Raw genomic sequence first — 21,110 nt, 5'->3', positions numbered from 1 at the left:
TCTATGTTTATGAATAATTGTTAATTCTAAAACAATTATTAAGAATTTGTTCAATAAAAAGATCTTTTGATCTGATAGGGGTGGAGAAAAAGTTAAGAATAATATGCAGTTCAACGATCTTTTATATCTAATGAACTCTATTTTATATTCGAAACTCCATAAAATCTCTATAACACTTAGAGAATAATGATCTCTATAACCTTTAGGGGTGGATCATAATCTCTATATACTTAGGGGTGGACTATATTCAACAGTACTCTTTGTGACACATAATTTTAAACATGAAAGTAATATAATAAATTAGCTATTATCAGAATAAATCCTTGATCTTGATTATATGTTCCAGTTTAGATTTACTATTGTAATAGATAATGATACCAATAAAGTTCTTTGATAATGTATCACACTACCTTAATTGAGTGGGAGAATTTTAAAATTCTTCACCCATCTTCTTTTGGTTGACACTTGTGATAGGAATTTAAGAACACTACTGATAAAGCAAATCTAACCATTCATGTGGATAGAAAAAACTCATCAGAATTATGAGGATAAGATAAAAGAATTCTTGCATAGTCCATTCGAATGACTTGAGTCAAGATTTCTAATCGTCATAACATTTTATGGTATCTTAATTTGATTGCTTAATCTCTAGCAAGTATTTTACACTTCAAATACTAGACTGCTATGTTGTTGACATAAGTCTTAAAGAAAAGTTTCAGACTAAGATAATAAGTCACAACTAGATATCCCTCAAAACAATAGTAAGAGGTTAAAAGTATTATTTAACCAGACACCTATTATTGAGTGGGAGCCATCTGAGATGTAATCAAATGAAAAACATTAGGGGACAGTCAAGAAAGATTTATGAGAAGTGACCTATATGTTAGATATTAAGGAATTGTATATTAATTATCCTTATATCCACACCAACTCATTAAGATTTTGAGATGGTGGTTACTCTGGGGGTGGAAGAGTTATTCTAAAAGAGTGTAAAAACCCATTTATAATAATTCAAGCTCCATCAGAGAAGATATACATAACTTTGTAAATTCGAAATTACCAGAAAGTTATTCTACTGAAGAAAATTCTACACTGCATTATCTCAGTTCCAAATTTTAAAATATGAGAGATATGTCTTCTGTTTGTTCAGATATACTGTAAAGACCGCTTAGTTTAATTTGGAAATTAGCAGTTAATCATGATTAATTATGCAATTATTTATAGCTATTTAAATAATTATTTATACTGTTATTATTGAATTCAGAGATGCATTTTTATGTCATTTAGTAGTTTTCATAATTTTGCATTTCCGGTGCCCGGTAACATGGAACTCGGTGCTTAGCTCAGTAAAATCACAACTTAGTATGTTATTAGTTTGGGACGGTTTCTTAGACATTGGGAATGTCGGGAATGGCCGGGAATTTAGAATTTCCCAAAAATACCCCTTTAGTGTTATTTATGTTATTTTAGTGTGGAGGGGCAAAATGGTCTTTTTGCCCCAATGATATTTTGTCCTTTAATGGACTTAGTAAATGAGTTATATATGTTTATTTATGTTATTATTGGCTGAAATGAAGTTGTTATGTGTTTAGTAGCTTTTTATTTCATTTTACCAAAAAAAAATTACAGTTAGAAAAATTGGAAAACTCTTCTCTCTCAAAGTTCTCTCTCTATTTTCGGCCCTAGGAGCAGTTGGGTTTTGCTCCTCTTTCTTTGTGGATTCAAGATTTATGTGTGTTTAATCCAAGCTAGGTTAGCTCCTCATCTTTTCTTCTTAAAGTTTGTTGAATTTTGATGAAAATAGTGTAATGCATGCATGATAAATTGATGTTGTTGCTGCTGTGATTTTGTTGTTAATTTCTGAGATTTAAGCATGTTTATTTGAGGTTAATTAAGCTACTTGTGGTGCTTGATAGTTAGGTTGTTTAAAGTTATGAATTTTCTATGCAAAAGCTTGAGTTTTCAATATGAAATTGTGAGTTTTGTTGTTGTGTTTGTTGAAGTCGAATTCTTGTGTTTTCAGAAGCTTTTATATGCATGATTAAATAGATTTGGGCTGAATTGAATGCATGTTAGTGGGGTTTGATCAAGTTTCAGTTTAGAACTCAAAGCTTGATGCTTTAATGGTGGTTTTGGTTTGGTTGCATGAAGCTTGGTTTTTATGCTTGAGAATTGTTCCTTAGGGTCTAAATAGCAGGTCTGGAAGTTTTGGTATTGTTTGGATTGGATTTGTGCAATGTGTGAATTTTTGTGTGATTTCTGCGAGGAACCGGAATTCCGGTTGTGCATCTGGAATTCTGGATGGGGTTTTGAAAATTCCCAGAACCGGAATTCAGGTTGGGTGATTTTCTGAAACCCTAGTTCTCCTCGTTTTTATGTTATTTGGGGTATTGCCATGCTTTTTATCGATAGGGAAACTTTTAGTTCATAGTTTAAGTCCCCGGGAAGTGATTTAGCGTATCACTTATAGTGTTGTGATTTTTATGGTTTAGGAGCCTGTAATCCGCCGCGCAGATAGTTCCAGTCAGGTTGACCGGCACACCTAAATTCGGAATCCAGGTAAGATTAGTATAACAGTATGCATATGTAGATTACATGTTTAGCGTGCATGTAGGAAGCCTGTTAGATTACATTAGATATGTATGTTGGCTTCGAACCATCCAACTGTGTCACGTCGGTACAGGCTGGAGTAGGACCAGCAGCCGGAGTATGACCGGTTCGACCGATTAGGCTGACACTGTATCACGTCGGTACAAGCTGGAGTATGACCAGCAGCTGGAGTATGACCGGTTCGACCGATTAGGCTGATACTTAGGTTGGTGGTCCCGTACTATTTGACGTATCACGTCAATACAGGCTGGAGTATGACCAGCAGCCGGAGTATGACCGGTTCGACCGATTAGGCTGATACTGTAACACGTCGGTACAGGCTGGAGTATGACCAGCAGCCGGAGTATGACCGGTTCGACTGATTAGGCTGTTACTTGTCAATAGTACCATCCCTATGAACGTTCAGAACTCAGTACCGTGTTGGACACGACAGTTAGGGGGACTCCGTATCGTGTTGGACACGGCAGTTAGGGTTATGGTCAGGGGTATGGGCGTCTGATCATGACCGGGATTTATGTATGAGTATTATTATGCTTTTCTTACTGAGTCTGTCGACTCACAGTGCTATGTTTATGTGTAGGTAAGGGCAAGGCTAGAGCTGATGGACCGTGAGCGAGCCGGTGAAGATTGTACGTGTCGGGGCGGTTAGGCCTAGAGCGTACGATCATCGGGACAGCGAGGCTATTTTTGTAATTAGTCGCTAGGCAACAAGTATTTTGTATAATCAGTAAACTTTTGTAAATGGTTTTGTAATCGGGATCCCGAGTCTTTTATATAAATATTTGACAAGTTTAATTAAAAAGCAAAAATTTTAATTAATCACGTTTTTCCATAAACCTCGTTGATTAGCAACGAGCTGCACAGTATTTTTAAAAATCACGTAATACGCCTATGCTAGTTAGGGTGTTACATGTACTTAATAAGGAGTAAGGATTTCAGTATACCTTGATGAGTAAACCATATAGTTAAGGATGTTTCATAATGATTTATGAACCTGGTTCCAAAAGTTTGGGTGGATTCAAATATACTACACTTGATATGAAGATCAAGACCACAAATTGATTGTAAAGCACAACTTATTTTATGTTAGTGCAAGTGGGAGTTTGTTAGGTTTTGTGCCCTAAATAAAACCCATTACAATCTGATTAGTTATCAATTTAAGAGATTTGAAGTGATTTATCGTAACATGTATTTTTCATGTTTATGGGCTAATATATATATTTAATATATGCACAAAATCAGTTAAGTCCAGAACATATATTTATTCACAATTACAGTATTGTCAACACAGTGGAATGTGATTGTGATTATATGATTCAAAAGACTAAGTCCCTATGTCATCAGTGTTTTGGATTTACACTGATGTGATAATCAGCGATGAAGTATACTTACACTTGGAGTAAGTGATGGAAATTATTTTACCAGGATCTTAGATCTACTCACAAGTATATTGATTAACACCCTAAATATGAACTTTCTAAAATGATGAAATAAACACATATAAAGTTTAGGAAACCTTACATTGGGTGCAGCAGAATTAAATGACTCCTTCCGTTCAGATCTCTAACCCTTGTATCCTTTCTGTCGCAGAGTATTAAATGACTCCTTACATTGGAAGGTTCTGTGGCACATCAGCATCTGGAGCGGGCATTGGTACACTAGTGGTCTTAGGTAATGGTGATACCGTACTTTGACCACTTCGGGTAGTAATAGCATTAACCCCTTTGAGATTAGACTCTGAAGGAGCGGAGGTTTGTGCCATATGTTGCCCTTTGGGAGTGATTAGAGGCTGAGCGGGAAGCTTACCACGCTCTTGAATGACTGAAGAATCATTTAACTTTGTTATTTGAATCTTTATGTCCTTCAATTCCTCTATCACCTGAGTGAAATAAGTCCTGAACTCTAGTTGGGATTCTGCGAGAATTTTCATGGAACTCTCAAGAGAATTCTTTTGTTGATCAGGCCTCCATTGGCTCCCAGATGCTTGATTTTGACTTGTATCCTTCCAACTGAAATTGGGATGGTTACGCCAACCAGGATTGTATGTGTTGGAGTAGGCATTATAAGGCTTCTTGTAATCCCCTAAGGCATTACACGGTTCCTCATCTTCTCCCCTCAACATACTAAGACTAGGGCACTCTTGTGGTTGATGATCAGTCCCTCCACAAATGAAGCATGGTTCTTGCTTTTCCACTTTTGCAGCGATCTGGAGTGCTTTACCTTCTTGAGTTTTGAAAGCCTCAAATTGTTTTTTCAAAGCTTCAAGTTGAGCTTTCACACTGTCCTCCTCCTTCAATTGGTAGACTCCGGCTGTTCGTGGCTTGTCTGTAGGACTTGGCGCACTCCATGTGTATGATTTTTCAGAAATTTCTTCAAGATATTCCAAAGCTTCTTCGGGATCTTTCTGTAGGAAGTCGCCATTGCACATCATTTGTACGAATTGTCTTTTGTCGGCTGTGAGACCGTCGTAGAAATAGCTGACAAGACGCCAACTTTCGTATCCATGATGTGGGCACTGGCCCATCAAATCTTTAAACCTCTCCCAGACCTGATGAAATGTTTCATGGTCCTTTTGGGTGAAGGTAGAGATTTGCCTCTTAAGGCTGCTGGTCTTATGGGGTGGAAAAAATTTAGAGAAAAATACTTTTGTCATCTCATCCCATGTCCCAATAGACCTTGGCCTTAAGGAATACAACCAGCTTTTGGCTTTATCCTTGAGTGAGAAAGGAAAGAACTTCAATCTCACCAAGTTAATGATGTCAGCTTGGTTGTTGAATGTGGCCACCACCTCTTCGAAGGCCTGAATATGCACATATGGACTCTCATTTTCCATACCATGAAAGGTTGGTAAAAGTTGAATCATGCCAGGTTTGAAATCGAAGTTGGGCATATTCATGGGATACATTATGCATGAAGGTGTGGCCGTACGCGTAGGATGTAGATAATCCTGTAGCGTTCTTGGTTGGATTTCCTGTTGTTGAGCCATCATTGGCAGTGCAGGAAGTATGGGTGATGGTGGTGAATGAGAACGAGTGGAAGAAGACGATTTAGGAGAGTTTTCTAAAATTTCAATTTGTTGTTTTACAAATCTCCCTAATCTGTCTCTATTTCGTGACATTCACTTTTTTTTTGTGTGTGTGTGTATTTTCACTTGTTAAATAATGTAAATTACAACTATGTAATAATGCAAGGGTATTCACACAAGATATTCCCAGGCCGATTGGGAAGGTTGCCAAGGTACCGCTTCGTCCCACACTTTTACTAGAACTCCCCGGGGTCGCTAGAAAGTGTAGAGGGTACTCTATCACAAACCTTTAAAGCCAATCTTTCTTAGACAGAATGATCTCAGTTTGTACCACTTTTACCATTACACAATTGGGTTTACACTAAAAAGTTTATGAAAATATTTTATGCACAACTTTTTTTTTTTTTTAAATAAATATCAAAAAAAATGGCTAATCCTAGAAAAAAAAATGTATACAAAATAAAATAATGGACCAAAAAAATAAAAAGAAAACTAACACCCTAATATAGTAGCAAAATAATAAATAAATTAAACAAAAAAAGGACTTGCTTTTTTTTTTTTTTACTAAAAGAGTAAAGAATAATAATAATAATATATAATGATTTTTTTTGAATCTATATATAACTTAAAAAAAAAACTAAATTATATTATACTATCTAAAAAGTTTTTTTTTTTTTATATAAACAAATAAAGAGAGACAAAAAAAAATAAAACTACTATACTAACCTCTTGTAGCGCAGAAACCTCCCCGGCAACGGCGCCAAAAATTGATGTCGCCCAATTAGTTACACTGCGGTCGCGGTAGTAAACGGGCTATATGTCGTATCCACAGGGAGGAAAAATACACTCAAAAGGACAATTAGTAATTTTACAAGAATAAAATATGAACCTTGAATGTGATGAGAATATTGAGAAATGATTTTTAAAAATTAAACAAGTAATTAAAATGAGAAGTAATCAGAAAATGATTATGGAAGACACAAGCTTTGTACATGCAATTATATTTTCCTAATAAAATTGATTCTTTAACCTCAACTATAATTCTACACCATTAATTATAGTTGGAAAATGTGTATGATTAAGCTCACTAGAAAAATATGTTCTCTAATTAAATTAAAACTACTTCTAAAAATACTATCATATTATATAATTTAAATCGACAAAATACCATTGGTAGAATGCAGTAAAAATCATATAATATAATAAACACTCTAATAATTAATAGCCTAACTTACATAAGAAAAGCATGACTGAACTTATATAAAAGGTACTATTAAATTTAAAGTGCAATTAAGAAGAAGAGAAATTTAATATAACAAATGTGAAAATGAAGAACAAAGAGAATCAATATATTAGAAGAATAAAAATTGCATGAACTTACACTTGAGTCTTGCCAAAGAAATTAGCCTAGAAAAGGCATTGTCTTTACACCAAAATTAATAAAATAAAATAAAGAAGAAGGAAAGAAAAAGATAAAATTTTGGTATAATAACACTACGAAAATCTGATGCCTTTTTCATTGTATTTAGCTCTTATTTATAGTGCACATTTGCTCTCTAAACTGGTAAAAATTCGTGTACTATGTAGTAGGGGAAGTGGCTTGAAAAGCTGAAAATATGAGAATGTGGGCCATGTTGCATCAAATTGTGGGAAGTGAAGACCAGCTCAAACACGTGGAGCTCCTGGAGGAAGTGGCTGGCGTAATTGGTGTGGGAGACATGATCAGTTCAGTTCGTGTCCCTTTGATCATTCAACAAAGCTCCAATATTTGATATTTGAGCCCAATTTGTTAACTTATATTGTGGTTATGGGCCTTCTTTCTTGATCTCATTGATTTGTAATTTTATCACTTCATAAAATTTTTGGAAAAATAACACAAAAATGAATATAAATTAAATATTTCCAATTAAAATAAATTTACCATAAAAACTAAGGAATATCTAATTTATATTAATTATATATGTATAAATAAAGGCTTAAAATGTACCAATTTGAGCCTTAATCACAACCCCCAACTAGCTTATTGCTAGTCTCTAGCAGTTCAAGCGAACAAAAATAATATCAACAAAATATTGTCTAGGTCAAAATTTTAAAAATAGCACAAATATTCAAGAAAATATTAGTAACAAGTCAATAAAAACTATACAGAATTACCTTGAATAAATCTAGAGTTGTGAGTGTGTGCGCCAAACCTGAACCTTCTTACCACAAACCAAAACACATAAATGCTTTCGAAAAAAAATGTACCAAGTGAAAGTCTCAACTGCATTAGCCTCACAGGTATTTGAAAGTATTTATTCATGGCTAAGGATTTCACTCATGGAGTTGGAAAATGAAAAGTGAGCACTCGAACTGGATAGATCAATTTAGGACAAACATTTGAATAAACATTGAAACGAAGATAGGTTATGAATTATTTAGACAACCACCATAAAAAGTACCACAAACCAGCTTTTCGGGACAAAAATAGACAATCTTTTACATTTATTCTAGGAGCCAAAACAAATAAAAAAAAATGAAATACTACGAACTTTTTTTTTTCTTTTCTATATTTTTTTTTTCAAACAAGAGGCAACATGTTAGACAAATTGATAGAAATGTTGCTCTTGCAATTTTTTTTTCTTGTTTTTTTTTTTTTTTTTTGAACAAGAGGCAACATGTTGGATATAATGATGGAAATGTTGCTCTTTTTTTTTTGTTTTTTTTTTTTTTGTTTTTTTGCACATAAAGAAAATAATTACAAAAAGGCTCCTTAATAAGATTTGTCTATAAAAATTATCCCTTAAAGCAACATCCAATCAAAACCCTAGTACCATGTCCAAAATAATGATAACCATGTCTAAGAATCAATAAAAATTCAAAAGTTGTTTTCTCAAATCTCGCCACTCACAAAAATATGAACACTTAAACTTGGCAAAGTTTCTAAGCAAATACGTGCTAACACCCATCTTACCACAAAGTTTGGTATGTGCATTTTATAACTCTAGAAAAATTCTAAGTAACAAAGATAGTAAATTGGCTTGAAAATAACATTTTACAAGAATAAATGAGTAATTTTTGAAAATTTTGACCATGAAAATATTAATATGACAAAAATTAAGAAACATGCTTGAATATGCTCACCACCCCCAACTAAAATAAGACAGTGTCCTCAATGTCTAAAGATATAAAAATTAAAAGAATAGGGAAAGAGAACACCTGAAGAGCAAGCAACCATGGATAGCAGCGATATTGATCCTCTAAAAACATAAAAACTGAAAGAAAAAAATGATAACAAATAACAAAATAAGATGACAAAGATAAAAGGAAAAAGAGAACAAACCTGTGTACAAGATCGGGAAAGCACTACTCAAGGCTGGTAAACCGGAGCCACGAGGATATCCTCGACAGGCTGGGGCACCCTCTCTATGTAGTGTTTCAGTCTTTGGCCATTCACTTTGAATTTTCTCCCATCGGTTGGGTCTTCGACCTCAACAACACCGTGGGGGAAAACAGTTTTTACAACATACGGCCCAGTCCACCGGGATCTCAGTTTCCCAGGGTGGATATGCAGGCGAGTGTCATAAAGATGCACTCGCTGATTTGGCTCAAATTTTTTCCTCAGGATCTGCTTGTCATGAGCCGCTTTTAATTTAGCCTTGTAGATCCTAGAGTTATCATAAGCATCATTCCGTAGCTCCTCAATTTCTGACAATTGAAGCTTACGATTAAGGCCCGCCGCGTTGAGATCAGAATTTAGGCTTTTTACAGCCCAGTATGCTTTATGTTCCAGTTCAACAGGGAGATGGCAGGCCTTGCCATAGACTAGTCTGTAAGGAGACATGCCTAGCTGAGTTTTGTAAGCAGTGCGGTAGGCCCAGAGAGCATCGAGAAGTCGGGAGGACCAATCTTTGCGGTCAGGGTTAACCGTCTTTTCTAAAATTTTCTTAATTTCACGATTAGCTAACTCAGCTTGGCCATTTGTCTGTGGGTGATAAGGCAATGCAACCTTGTGAAGTACACCATACTTTTGCATCAAATGCTCAAAAGAATGGTTGCAGAAATGGGTGCCTTGATCACTGATGATAGCTCGTGGTGTGCCAAAACGAGATAACACATTTTCTTTTAAGAATTTCACAACAGTTGTGTTATCTGCATTTCGACATGGCACGGCTTCAACCCACTTGGAGACATAGTCTATGGCGAGGAGAATGTAAAGGTAGCCAGAAGAAGGTGGGAACGGTCCCATAAAATCAATTCCCCAACAGTCGAATATTTCTATTACGAGCATTGGGTTCAATGGCATCATGCACTACAAGAAAAGGGACCTTTTATCCCACTTTTTTAGTTAACAAAAATAAAAAATGGGATAAAAGATATATTGAGACTTTTTATCCCACTTTTAGATTTGACACCTCAAATATGTAGCAAATATTTTTTTAGACAAGGGCTTTGTTTGGTAGAATGTTAAAAAAAAAATATTAAAGGCAAAAAAATAAGTTCAAGATTCGATTTTTATGGGTTTGCCAAACAGGGATTAATTTTTTTTAGGGGAACCTTTTATCCCGGTTATTAGTTAAAAACCGGGATAAAAAGTCATCCCTAAAATCATAGTAGTACTCATACCAGTACAACCTCGACAACCTAACCATCTCGCCCAAACCCAGAAACCCTTGCCCAAATCCCATGAGACTCGATCATCCATTCCAGATTCGTCCAAATCCGTCGAAGCAGTTCATAAAACTATTAAAGGTATACTTTTTTCTTTATTCTTTTTTTCCTGTTTTGCATTTTTTCCACCATTTTTTTTCTGGTTGGGGCTGGGTGGAAATGTGAAAGAGTTTATGTGAAGAATTTCTAATTTTTTAGTTGTATCACTAATGATTTACTGTATTGACTAATAATGGTCTTTTTCAATTATAAATCTTCTTTCCTCTCCATGGATGCACCTTGGGAAAACTAGGTTTCAAGCATCAAAAGCCATGGTATGTTTGTGCTCCTCTTTTTCCTTCTCCTGCCATTGAATATCTTAGAGTTCTTCTTCTATTTTATTTTGAGTTTCAAACTCACTTTAAACTCCATTAATTTGAGCTTTAAGGTTAGGGTCAAGCAACTTCATGCTTAGAAGGAAAGGAGCCTGTGCAAAGCTGTGTCTTGAAAGAAAACAATGTGAGTTTTTAAAGCTTGGTGGCTGTTTCTTCTCATCTCTTAAGTTCAAATTTTCAGTACCTATTTCTAAGTTTTAGTAGACCATTGATGTGTCAATTAAGCATTGAAATATACTTTCAAGCTTAATTAACTTAGAATAAAAAGATCAATCATGTAGTCATTTTTATTTTTTGTGAATTCATTATTTTATTTTAAGCACATAAAACCAAATTCTTTTTATTAAATAGAAGGTTTGTCGTGTCGTTGTTTTTTTCTTGGTTAGTTCATGTCACTTGTAGCGTTCATGCTGAAATCTGCAGGTGTTAGCCATGTAGTTCCAGCATTTTAAAATGGCTGAAATTTAATTGGTAATTGGACTCGCATGATTTTAAAAATTCATTTGGTCTTTTGATGTTTGGATCTTCTGTTACAGAATGTGCTAAGCATTGTCTTATGACAGTGAGCTTCTCTAGTAACGGTGTAGGGACTGATTTTCTATTACTTGAGACACGGTTTAATTATATCTTGATAGTATATAAAAAATTATTTTTTAGTATTTCATAGTGATAGTTCTCTCAAGAACAAATATTCTTTATTTCTCTATTTGAGTGTTAATTATGACTTTCTTTCCCCTGCCTTAGGTTGCTATCCCTATCGTGCCAACCATTAGAGTCCTATGCACTTTTACAAAATTGAGTAAAAGAGGTATTTTCTAGTTCTGTTGCGAGTGTTTACTTTAGTCTCATTGCTGTAAAATACTTTGTTTTGCCAAATAGTTTCTAAAAACAAATTATAGTTGAGTTACCTCACTAGCATTACAACAACTGTTATATGCTGCATAAAATAAAATTTCGTTGTTAAATGGTGATCTTTTGCTCTTCGTCTTCTCCATATAACGTTGTTATGGTCTCTTTTAATTTAATGAATTGGAAACTTTTTCTAATTACAGCATGTGGTTGTAAATTTGAGGTATTATTTGTTTAAATTTTACTCCTCAAAGACCATTTTTCACTTTGCTACTGAAATTATTTTGAGAAAGATAATCTTTTAAGAATGAATCTTTTAAGTTAGTTTTGAACAGAGATTGTGTTGTGAGATGTAATGTTTAAGTTATTTTGCAAGTAATGTTGTTTAGGATAAAAGGGAGACATAGATAGAGACAACAAAAAAAAGAGGCTCTTGTTGTACAAACTTATCTTTGGGATGGTGGCTTGTCTATTTCATTATCATATACATAATTAATTATATATATATATATATATATATTCTTTGTTTTAACTAATTTTTCTTTGGATTATTGGACCTAGGATTCAGAAAAAGTATTAAATTTGTTTCATTTTATTTTCCTGTCTGAATTCATAATTATTATTTTTTGTTCAATGCAATATCAAAGCAATTGAAACAATGATTTTAATTTGAACATTTTTTAAATTACATTAATTAATGTTGGTTGTGGATTGTTATTAGAAAATGAATCAAAATATTGGTGATTATTGATTACTAGCTAAAGGTACATTATTGACCAACAAATTTTTACTAATTATAAAGCTATTAGAGGAGTTTGAATATATTAGATATTCATCCGTAGTGAAGTATGTTCTGCGATATAAATATACTGCGGTTGGATGGGTGGCAATTATTATATTGTTAAATGCTTTTGTGATTATTTTTTCTTGTTATCCGATTTAATTACTTGTGTGCATTATTAGATAGTTATTAAATTTGGAAATGTTGTAGAAATAGGGAAAACTTTGGCGAATTTTTTTTAGGATTCTTAAATGAACATGTTTTTTAATATTTAATTACCAAGAACCGATTGACAACTATGAACATCAAGAACAACCAATGGTCTATGAGGATGTAAGTCAATGTGTAAAATTATGTTCAGATAACATTGACAATGTTGTGGCTGAGGGTGTCATAATTGAGGCGGTTGGTTTCTTTTCATATCATGGTGACATAATTTCAAATGATTATGCACGGGTTCAAATCATACAAGTTATTCAAGGGGAAGTTGAAATCCCATATCGAAGAGGTGCAATACGCTATGTTCGTGATATGCTTCAACATTCAACTCCTATTACAATCATAAAAGAAAAAGTAAGTAAATACTCATTTTTACTATAAATACAAACATATAAAAGTACTATTTTCTTAATTAGTTTTATTTTTTTAATTTGACAGTTTAGCGGCCTATCCCAATATTCTGAGGACGATCATCTCTTACTGATTCGATAACAGTGGTTAAGTCAATTGCTTCCCTTGATATATAACAATTAATTATAGTAGTCTTTTATTGTATTTTTTCAGACATTGTGGAGTATTTTAGAGATTTATCCATAATATGTAAAATGTTATTTAAAATTGAACTTACAAATTATTATTGTTGTTATTAAAAATGATATTAATCATTCATTTTTAATTAATTTTTTTTTTTATACATACTCTATATAATTATAAAAATAAAAATTATATTTATTATTATTGAAAAAAATAAATGAAATGAAATGTAATAAAATTAAAAGAAAAAAAAATAAAAAACCAATACATTTGCAAAATGAGATCAAAATTAAGGTGACTTTTTATCCCACTTTTTTTTAAAAAAATGGGATAAAATGTACCCTTTTATCCCAGTTTTTTATAAAAAGTGGGATAAAAAGGTACATTTTATCCCAGTTTTTTCATGAAAAGTGGGATAAAAAGTACCCTTTTATCCCACTTCTTTCTAAAGACCGGGATAAAATGGGTACTTTTTATCCCGGTTATTATGAAAAAACCGGGATAAAAAGTACCCCTTTTATCCCAGTTTTTTAAATACCTTTTATCCCACTGGCATACATCCCGGTTTTCATTTTAGCGAAAACCGGGATAAAAAGCCTTAAAAACCGGGATAAAAGACCTTTCCTTGTAGTAGTGATGTGTCGTCGAGATAGCGCACCTAGTTTCTGGCACCTTTCACAAGATCGACAAAAATTGTTAGTGTCTTTGAACAAAGTGGGCCAGTATAGACCACACTGTAAGATTTTTGCAGCAGTCTTTTTCATAGAAAAATGACCACCACATGCTTCGTTGTGGCAAAAGTTCAAGACACTAAAAATTTCATCATTTGGAATGCAACGTCTCATAATTTGGTCGGGGCAGTACTTGAAAAGATATGGATCATCCCAGTAAAAGTTACGGACCTCGACCAAAAATTTACGTTTATCCTGTGCATTCCAGGAAGCAGGAAGCTCACCAATCACTAAGTAATTAACAATATGAGCGTACCATGGTAACTTAGTGATGGTGTAGAGATGTTCATCAGGGAAGTCATCTCGGATAGCAGGGCCATCAGCGGAATCAGAAAACTCTAAACGAGATAGGTGGTCCGCTACCACATTTTCAACTCCTTTCTTATCCTTGATGGTCAAGTCAAATTCACATGTAACGAAGGATCCACCTAATTAAGCGTGCCTTAGCATCCTTTTTGGAAAGGAGGTACTTAAGAGCAGAGTGGTCGGTGAAGACCGTGATAGGGGAACCGATCAGGTAGGAACGAAACTTGTCAAGTGCGAATACTACGGCAAGCAACTCTTTCTCAGTAGTAGAATAGTTCATTTGAGCACTATTAAGAGTTCTACTTGCATAGTATACGACGAAGGGCTTCCCTTCCCTTCGTTGACCAAGGACAACCCCTATAGCGTAATTGCTAGCATCACACATGATCTCGAATGGCAAGTTCCAATCAGGTGGTTGAATGATAGGGGCAGAAGTGAGTTTGGTGACAAGTGTTTGGAAGGATTCCTCACACTCGGGTGTCCAGTTAAACACCACGTCTTTTGCCAAGAGGTTCGACAAAGGTCGAGCTATCGTCGAAAAATTCTGGATGAACCTCCTATAGAATCCAGCATGCCCAAGAAAGGATCGAACATCCTTAACAGTCTTGGGGGCGGGCAGCTTTGATATGAGTTCAATCTTGGATTGATCAACCTCAATTCCTCGTTGTGAAACAATATGCCCCAAGACTATGCCAGATGGCACCATGAAATGACACTTCTCCCAGTTGAGTACCAAGCCTTTCTCTTTGCATCGTTTAAGCACAGCTTCCAAATTGAGAAGGCTTGATTCAAATGAATCACCAAAGACTGTCAAATCATCCATATATACTTCCATACAATTCTCGATCATATCACTAAAGATACTCATCATGCAGCGCTGGAAGGTGGCTGGGGAATTACACAGGCCAAATGGCATACGCCGAAAGGCATAGGTACCAAAAGGACAAGTGAATGTGGTCTTTTCCTGATCTTATAAAGCAATTTCGATTTGGTAGTACCCCGAATAACCATCGAGAAAGCTGTAGAAAGGATGATCTGCCACACGTTCCAAGATTTGATCGATGAATGGAAGTGGGAAATGGTCTTTACAGGTGGCGGCATTTAATTTTCTATAATCAATGCACATGCGCCAACCTGTTGTGACCTTGGTAGGGATGAGTTCTCCCTTATCATTTGGTACCCTTGTTACTCCCGATTTCTTGGGAACAACCTGAGTTGGGCTAACCCACTTACTGTCGGCAACAGGATAAAGTATCCCGTAATCCAGAAGCTTCAAGATTTCTGTCTTTACCACTTCCTTCATTGGTGGGTTTAATCTCCTTTGAGGATCACGTCGTGGTATGGCCCCGTCTTCCAATTTAATGTGATGGGAGCAAATCAAGGGACTAATCCCTTTAATGTCAGCTAACGTCCAACCAATTGCTCCTCTTTGCTCTGTGAGCACGTTGATAAGTTGTTGCTCTTGAGTTGCATTAAGGGTGGAGGATATGATGACAGGGAAAGTGTTGTTTGCTCCCAAGAAGACATGCTTAAGTTCCTTAGGAAGTTGAGCCAAGTTTGGTTGAGGAGCTTGTACAGTGGATGGTTTTGGTGTTTCCCTATCTTGAGGAAGTCCCTCGAAGATTGGATTCCAAAACATGGTTCTTTTGGTCGGTAATTGATTGATGACTTCAGAGTTGATTTCAGTATTACCCGACTCAGAAATCTCAGAAATTTCGAAGTGGTCATTGAGATGAGTGGAAGTGTATTGTGCTTCTACCTCTTCTGAAATAAGTGTATCGATCAGAAATGATTGGAAACACTCATCGTTATCAAGTGGTTGTTTACCAATGTTGAAAACATTCACCTCTAGAGTCATGTTCCCAAAAGAGATTTTCATGAGACCATTCCTACAATTGATGAGTGCATTTGCTGTTGCGAGGAATGGTCGTCCGAGAATGATGGGAATTTTGGACTCTAAGTTGACTTGATTGAGTGTCCAAGATGAGAAAATCCACGGGGTAATAGAATTTATCAATTTGAATCAAGACATCTTCAACTATTCCCCGAGGTTTCTTAACTGATCGATCGGCCAATTGTAGCACCACAGATGTGGGCTTAAGTTCTCCTAGGCCTAGTTGCAAGTATATGGAATAAGGCATGAGATTTACACTTGCACCTAAGTCCAGGAGGGCTTGGCCAAATTCCTGTTCCCCTATTTGACATGAAATGGTGGGACAACCAGGATCTTTGTATTTAAGCGGTGTCTTGCAGTCGATCACCGCACTAGCTTGTTCTGCCAAGAATGCAGTTTTCTTGACATGGTGCTTCCTTTTGATAGTGCATAGATCCTTGATAACTTTGGCATAAGCCGGTACTTGCTTGATTACATGAAGTAATGGCAGGTTAACCTTAACTTGTGTCAAAAAGTCAAGGATCTCACTATGACTTTCCAGTACCTTTCCAGTGGATTTCAAAGCCTGAGGAAAGGGCACCTTTACTGGAAGGTTCTGTGGCACATCAGCATCTGGAGCGGGCATTGGTACACTAGTGGTCTTAGGTAATGGTGATACCGTACTTTGACCACTTCGGGTAGTAATAGCATTAACCCCTTTGAGATTAGACTCTGAAGGAGCGGAGGTTTGTGCCATATGTTGCCCTTTGGGAGTGATTAGAGGCTGAGCGGGAAGCTTACCACGCTCTTGAATGACTGAAGAATCATTTAACTTTGTTATTTGAATCTTTATGTCCTTCAATTCCTCTATCACCTGAGTGAAATAAGTCCTGAACTCTAGTTGGGATTCTGCGAGAATTTTCATGGAACTCTCAAGAGAATTCTTTTGTTGATCAGGCCTCCATTGGCTCCCAGATGCTTGATTTTGACTTGTATCCTTCCAACTGAAATTGGGATGGTTACGCCAACCAGGATTGTATGTGTTGGAGTAGGCATTATAAGGCTTCTTGTAATCCCCTAAGGCATTACACTGTTCCTCATCTTCTCCCCTCAACATACTAAGACTAGGGCACTCTTGTGGTTGATGATCAGTCCCTCCACAAATGAAGCATGGTTCTTGCTTTTCCACTTTTGCAGCGATCTGGAGTGCTTTACCTTCTTGAGTTTTGAAAGCCTCAAATTGTTTTTTCAAAGCTTCAAGTTGAGCTTTCACCGTCCTCCTCCTTCAATTGGTAGACTCACTTTGTTCGTGGCTTGTCTGTAGGACTTGGCGCACTCCATGTGTATGATTTTTCAGAAATTTCTTCAAGATATTCCAAAGCTTCTTCGGGATCTTTCTGTAGGAAGTCGCCATTGCACATCATTTGTACGAATTGTCTTTTGTCGGCTGTGAGACCGTCGTAGAAATAGCTGACAAGACGCCAACTTTCGTATCCATGATGTGGGCACTGGCCCATCAAATCTTTAAACCTCTCCCAGACCTGATGAAATGTTTCATGGTCCTTTTGGGTGAAGGTAGAGATTTGCCTCTTAAGGCTGCTGGTCTTATGGGGTGGAAAAAATTTAGAGAAAAATACTTTTGTCATCTCATCCCATGTCCCAATAGACCTTGGCCTTAAGGAATACAACCAGCTTTTGGCTTTATCCTTGAGTGAGAAAGGAAAGAACTTCAATCTCACCAAGTTAATGATGTCAGCTTGGTTGTTGAATGTGGCCACCACCTCTTCGAAGGCCTGAATATGCACATATGGACTCTCATTTTCCATACCATGAAAGGTTGGTAAAAGTTGAATCATGCCAGGTTTGAAATCGAAGTTGGGCATATTCATGGGATACATTATGCATGAAGGTGTGGCCGTACGCGTAGGATGTAGATAATCCTGTAGCGTTCTTGGTTGGATTTCCTGTTGTTGAGCCATCATTGGCAGTGCAGGAAGTATGGGTGATGGTGGTGAATGAGAACGAGTGGAAGAAGACGATTTAGGAGAGTTTTCTAAAATTTCAATTTGTTGTTTTACAAATCTCCCTAATCTGTCTCTATTTCGTGACATTCACTTTTTTTTTGTGTGTGTGTGTATTTTCACTTGTTAAATAATGTAAATTACAACTATGTAATAATGCAAGGGTATTCACACAAGATATTCCCAGGCCGATTGGGAAGGTTGCCAAGGTACCGCTTCGTCCCACACTTTTACTAGAACTCCCCGGGGTCGCTAGAAAGTGTAGAGGGTACTCTATCACAAACCTTTAAAGCCAATCTTTCTTAGACAGAATGATCTCAGTTTGTACCACTTTTACCATTACACAATTGGGTTTACACTAAAAAGTTTATGAAAATATTTTATGCACAACTTTTTTTTTTTTTTAAATAAATATCAAAAAAAATGGCTAATCCTAGAAAAAAAAATGTATACAAAATAAAATAATGTACCAAAAAAATAAAAAGAAAACTAACACCCTAATATAGTAGCAAAATAATAAATAATCTAAACAAAAAAAGGACTTGCTTTTTTTTTTTTTTACTAAAAGAGTAAAGAATAATAATAATAATATATAATGATTTTTTTTGAATCTATATATAACTTAAAAAAAAAACTAAATTATATTATACTATCTAAAAAGTTTTTTTTTTTTTATATAAACAAATAAAGAGAGACAAAAAAAAATAAAACTACTATACTAACCTCTTGTAGCGCAGAAACCTCCCCGGCAACGGCGCCAAAAATTGATGTCGCCCAATTAGTTACACTGCGGTCGCGGTAGTAAACGGGCTATATGTCGTATCCACAGGGAGGAAAAATACACTCAAAAGGACAATTAGTAATTTTACAAGAATAAAATATGAACCTTGAATGTGATGAGAATATTGAGAAATGATTTTTAAAAATTAAACAAGTAATTAAAATGAGAAGTAATCAGAAAATGATTATGGAAGACACAAGCTTTGTACATGCAATTATATTTTCCTAATAAAATTGATTCTTTAACCTCAACTATAATTCTACACCATTAATTATAGTTGGAAAATGTGTATGATTAAGCTCACTAGAAAAATATGTTCTCTAATTAAATTAAAACTACTTCTAAAAATACTATCATATTATATAATTTAAATCGACAAAATACCATTGGCAGAATGCAGTAAAAATCATATAATATAATAAACACTCTAATAATTAATAGCCTAACTTACATAAGAAAAGCATGACTGAACTTATATAAAAGGTACTATTAAATTTAAAGTGCAATTAAGAAGAAGAGAAATTTAATATAACAAATGTGAAAATGAAGAACAAAGAGAATCAATATATTAGAAGAATAAAAATTGCATGAACTTACACTTGAGTCTTGCCAAAGAAATTAGCCTAGAAAAGGCATTGTCTTTACACCAAAATTAATAAAATAAAATAAAGAAGAAGGAAAGAAAAAGATAAAATTTTGGTATAATAACACTACGAAAATCTGATGCCTTTTTCATTGTATTTAGCTCTTATTTATAGTGCACATTTGCTCTCTAAACTGGTAAAAATTCGTGTACTATGTAGTAGGGGAAGTGGCTTGAAAAGCTGAAAATATGAGAATGTGGGCCATGTTGCATCAAATTGTGGGAAGTGAAGACCAGCTCAAACACGTGGAGCTCCTGGAGGAAGTGGCTGGCGTAATTGGTGTGGGAGACATGATCAGTTCAGTTCGTGTCCCTTTGATCATTCAACAAAGCTCCAATATTTGATATTTGAGCCCAATTTGTTAACTTATATTGTGGTTATGGGCCTTCTTTCTTGATCTCATTGATTTGTAATTTTATCACTTCATAAAATTTTTGGAAAAATAACACAAAAATGAATATAAATTAAATATTTCCAATTAAAATAAATTTACCATAAAAACTAAGGAATATCTAATTTATATTAATTATATATGTATAAATAAAGGCTTAAACTGTACCAATTTGAGCCTTAATCAAGTGCTGAAACTCCTTCTTGCTGAAAGTCTTTCTTCACGATCTTCCTCACTATGATTGAGGTATCACTTGCTGTGTGTGGGTACTACTCTAATCACTAAGTGTTTCGAAATCTTAAGGAAGAATAGAGAGAGGGAGTGGTCGGCCAAGGTAGAGAGAGAGAGGTTCAGGTTTTTCTGAATGAAAAATGTAATTTTCCTGAAGCCTTCACTATCTATTTATAGCATTCCACTAGGGTTAGGTTTGAATTATTTGGCATTAAAATAATGAAAATATCATAGGATAAATCCTATAAAAGTGGCCACCCATGGCAGTGTGGATTTGGGCCTCACTTTTTGCAATTTTACAGTTTTATCACTTTTGCATCTGATTTTCTCAAAAATGCCAATTTTCTAATTCAACCATTTAAATGCCAATTTTAACTATTTAATAACTATAAATAATTATTAAATAATATTGTCATTTATCATATTTATTAATTGAACCATACAAAGTATCATAATTAACAAATATGCCCCTAAAACTCTTTCTTTACAATTTCGCCCTTACTTAGTGAAAAATTCACAAATAGACATAGTCTAATTTGAGAATTATAATTGATTAATCAAAACCAATTACATGAGTCTTACAAGCAATATTATCTCAACTAGTGGGGGACCATGTGTCTATATAACCGAGCTTCCAATAAGTAGATCAAAAATTTATTGCTTAAATTCACTAACTTATTAATTCTTCGTTGAATCCACGCATAGAACTTAGAATTGCACTCTCAGTATATAGAATGCTCTATATGTTCCACAATATAGACACATCATTAGTTATCCATTGTTATAATCCTAATTTGATCAATGATCCTCTATATGAATGATCTACACTGTAAAGGGATTAGATTACCGTGTACACCCTACTATGTATATTATCCTTAAAACACTTGACCCCGTATAAATGATATTTCAGCTTATGTGAAATGAGTACTCCACCATTTATTTTCGTTTGGTCAAGCTTGAAGGAGATCATCCTTTGCTTACTATTCGCCAGATAGAAGCTATAGATTCAATGTTTATGTTAGCGCTCCCACTCAATTACACTACCGTGTTCCCAAAATGTACGTATCACCCTGACCTAAAAGTAGGCTTA

The 21,110-nt window shown here is 35.0% G+C and overlaps 3 protein-coding genes and 2 non-coding genes across 5 annotated transcripts; 2 read left to right on the top strand and 3 right to left on the bottom strand.

Annotated features, from left to right (window-relative positions):
* Nucleotides 1–4,216: 4,216 nt before the first annotated feature.
* LOC133033407 (uncharacterized) lies at nt 4,217–5,728 on the bottom strand. Its single transcript, XM_061108121.1, has one exon. The coding sequence runs from the start codon at nt 5,726–5,728 to the stop codon at nt 4,217–4,219; it is 1,512 nt and encodes a 503-aa protein (XP_060964104.1).
* Nucleotides 5,109–5,215, top strand: LOC133033452 (small nucleolar RNA R71). Its single transcript, XR_009685599.1, has one exon. It is a non-coding gene; the product is annotated as a small nucleolar RNA R71 (small nucleolar RNA).
* Nucleotides 5,729–15,049: 9,321 nt separating the features above from the next.
* On the bottom strand, nt 15,050–15,937 carry LOC133033406 (uncharacterized). Its single transcript, XM_061108120.1, has one exon. It carries the CDS (start codon nt 15,935–15,937, stop codon nt 15,050–15,052), a length of 888 nt encoding a protein of 295 aa, XP_060964103.1.
* Nucleotides 15,938–15,968: 31 nt separating this feature from the next.
* Nucleotides 15,969–17,069, bottom strand: LOC133033405 (uncharacterized). The gene has a single exon (XM_061108119.1). It carries the CDS (start codon nt 17,067–17,069, stop codon nt 15,969–15,971), a length of 1,101 nt encoding a protein of 366 aa, XP_060964102.1.
* Nucleotides 17,070–17,443: 374 nt separating this feature from the next.
* On the top strand, nt 17,444–17,550 carry LOC133033451 (small nucleolar RNA R71). Its single transcript, XR_009685598.1, has one exon. It is a non-coding gene; the product is annotated as a small nucleolar RNA R71 (small nucleolar RNA).
* Nucleotides 17,551–21,110: the final 3,560 nt, after the last annotated feature.

The sequence above is a fragment of the Cannabis sativa genome, unplaced genomic scaffold, assembly GCF_029168945.1.
Source record: "Cannabis sativa cultivar Pink pepper isolate KNU-18-1 unplaced genomic scaffold, ASM2916894v1 Contig7, whole genome shotgun sequence".
Taxonomy (NCBI): Eukaryota; Viridiplantae; Streptophyta; class Magnoliopsida; order Rosales; family Cannabaceae; genus Cannabis; species Cannabis sativa.
The sequence above is the reverse complement of the archived record's forward strand: the minus strand, read 5'-3'. Positions and strand labels throughout refer to the sequence as shown.

Excerpts from the sequence above, each read along its gene's own strand:
- LOC133033407 (XM_061108121.1), bottom strand. The coding sequence starts at position 5,728 with ATGTCACGAAATAGAGACAGATTAGGGAGATTTGTAAAACAACAAATT.
- LOC133033406 (XM_061108120.1), bottom strand. The coding sequence starts at position 15,937 with ATGACTCTAGAGGTGAATGTTTTCAACATTGGTAAACAACCACTTGAT.
- LOC133033405 (XM_061108119.1), bottom strand. The coding sequence starts at position 17,069 with ATGTTGAGGGGAGAAGATGAGGAACAGTGTAATGCCTTAGGGGATTAC.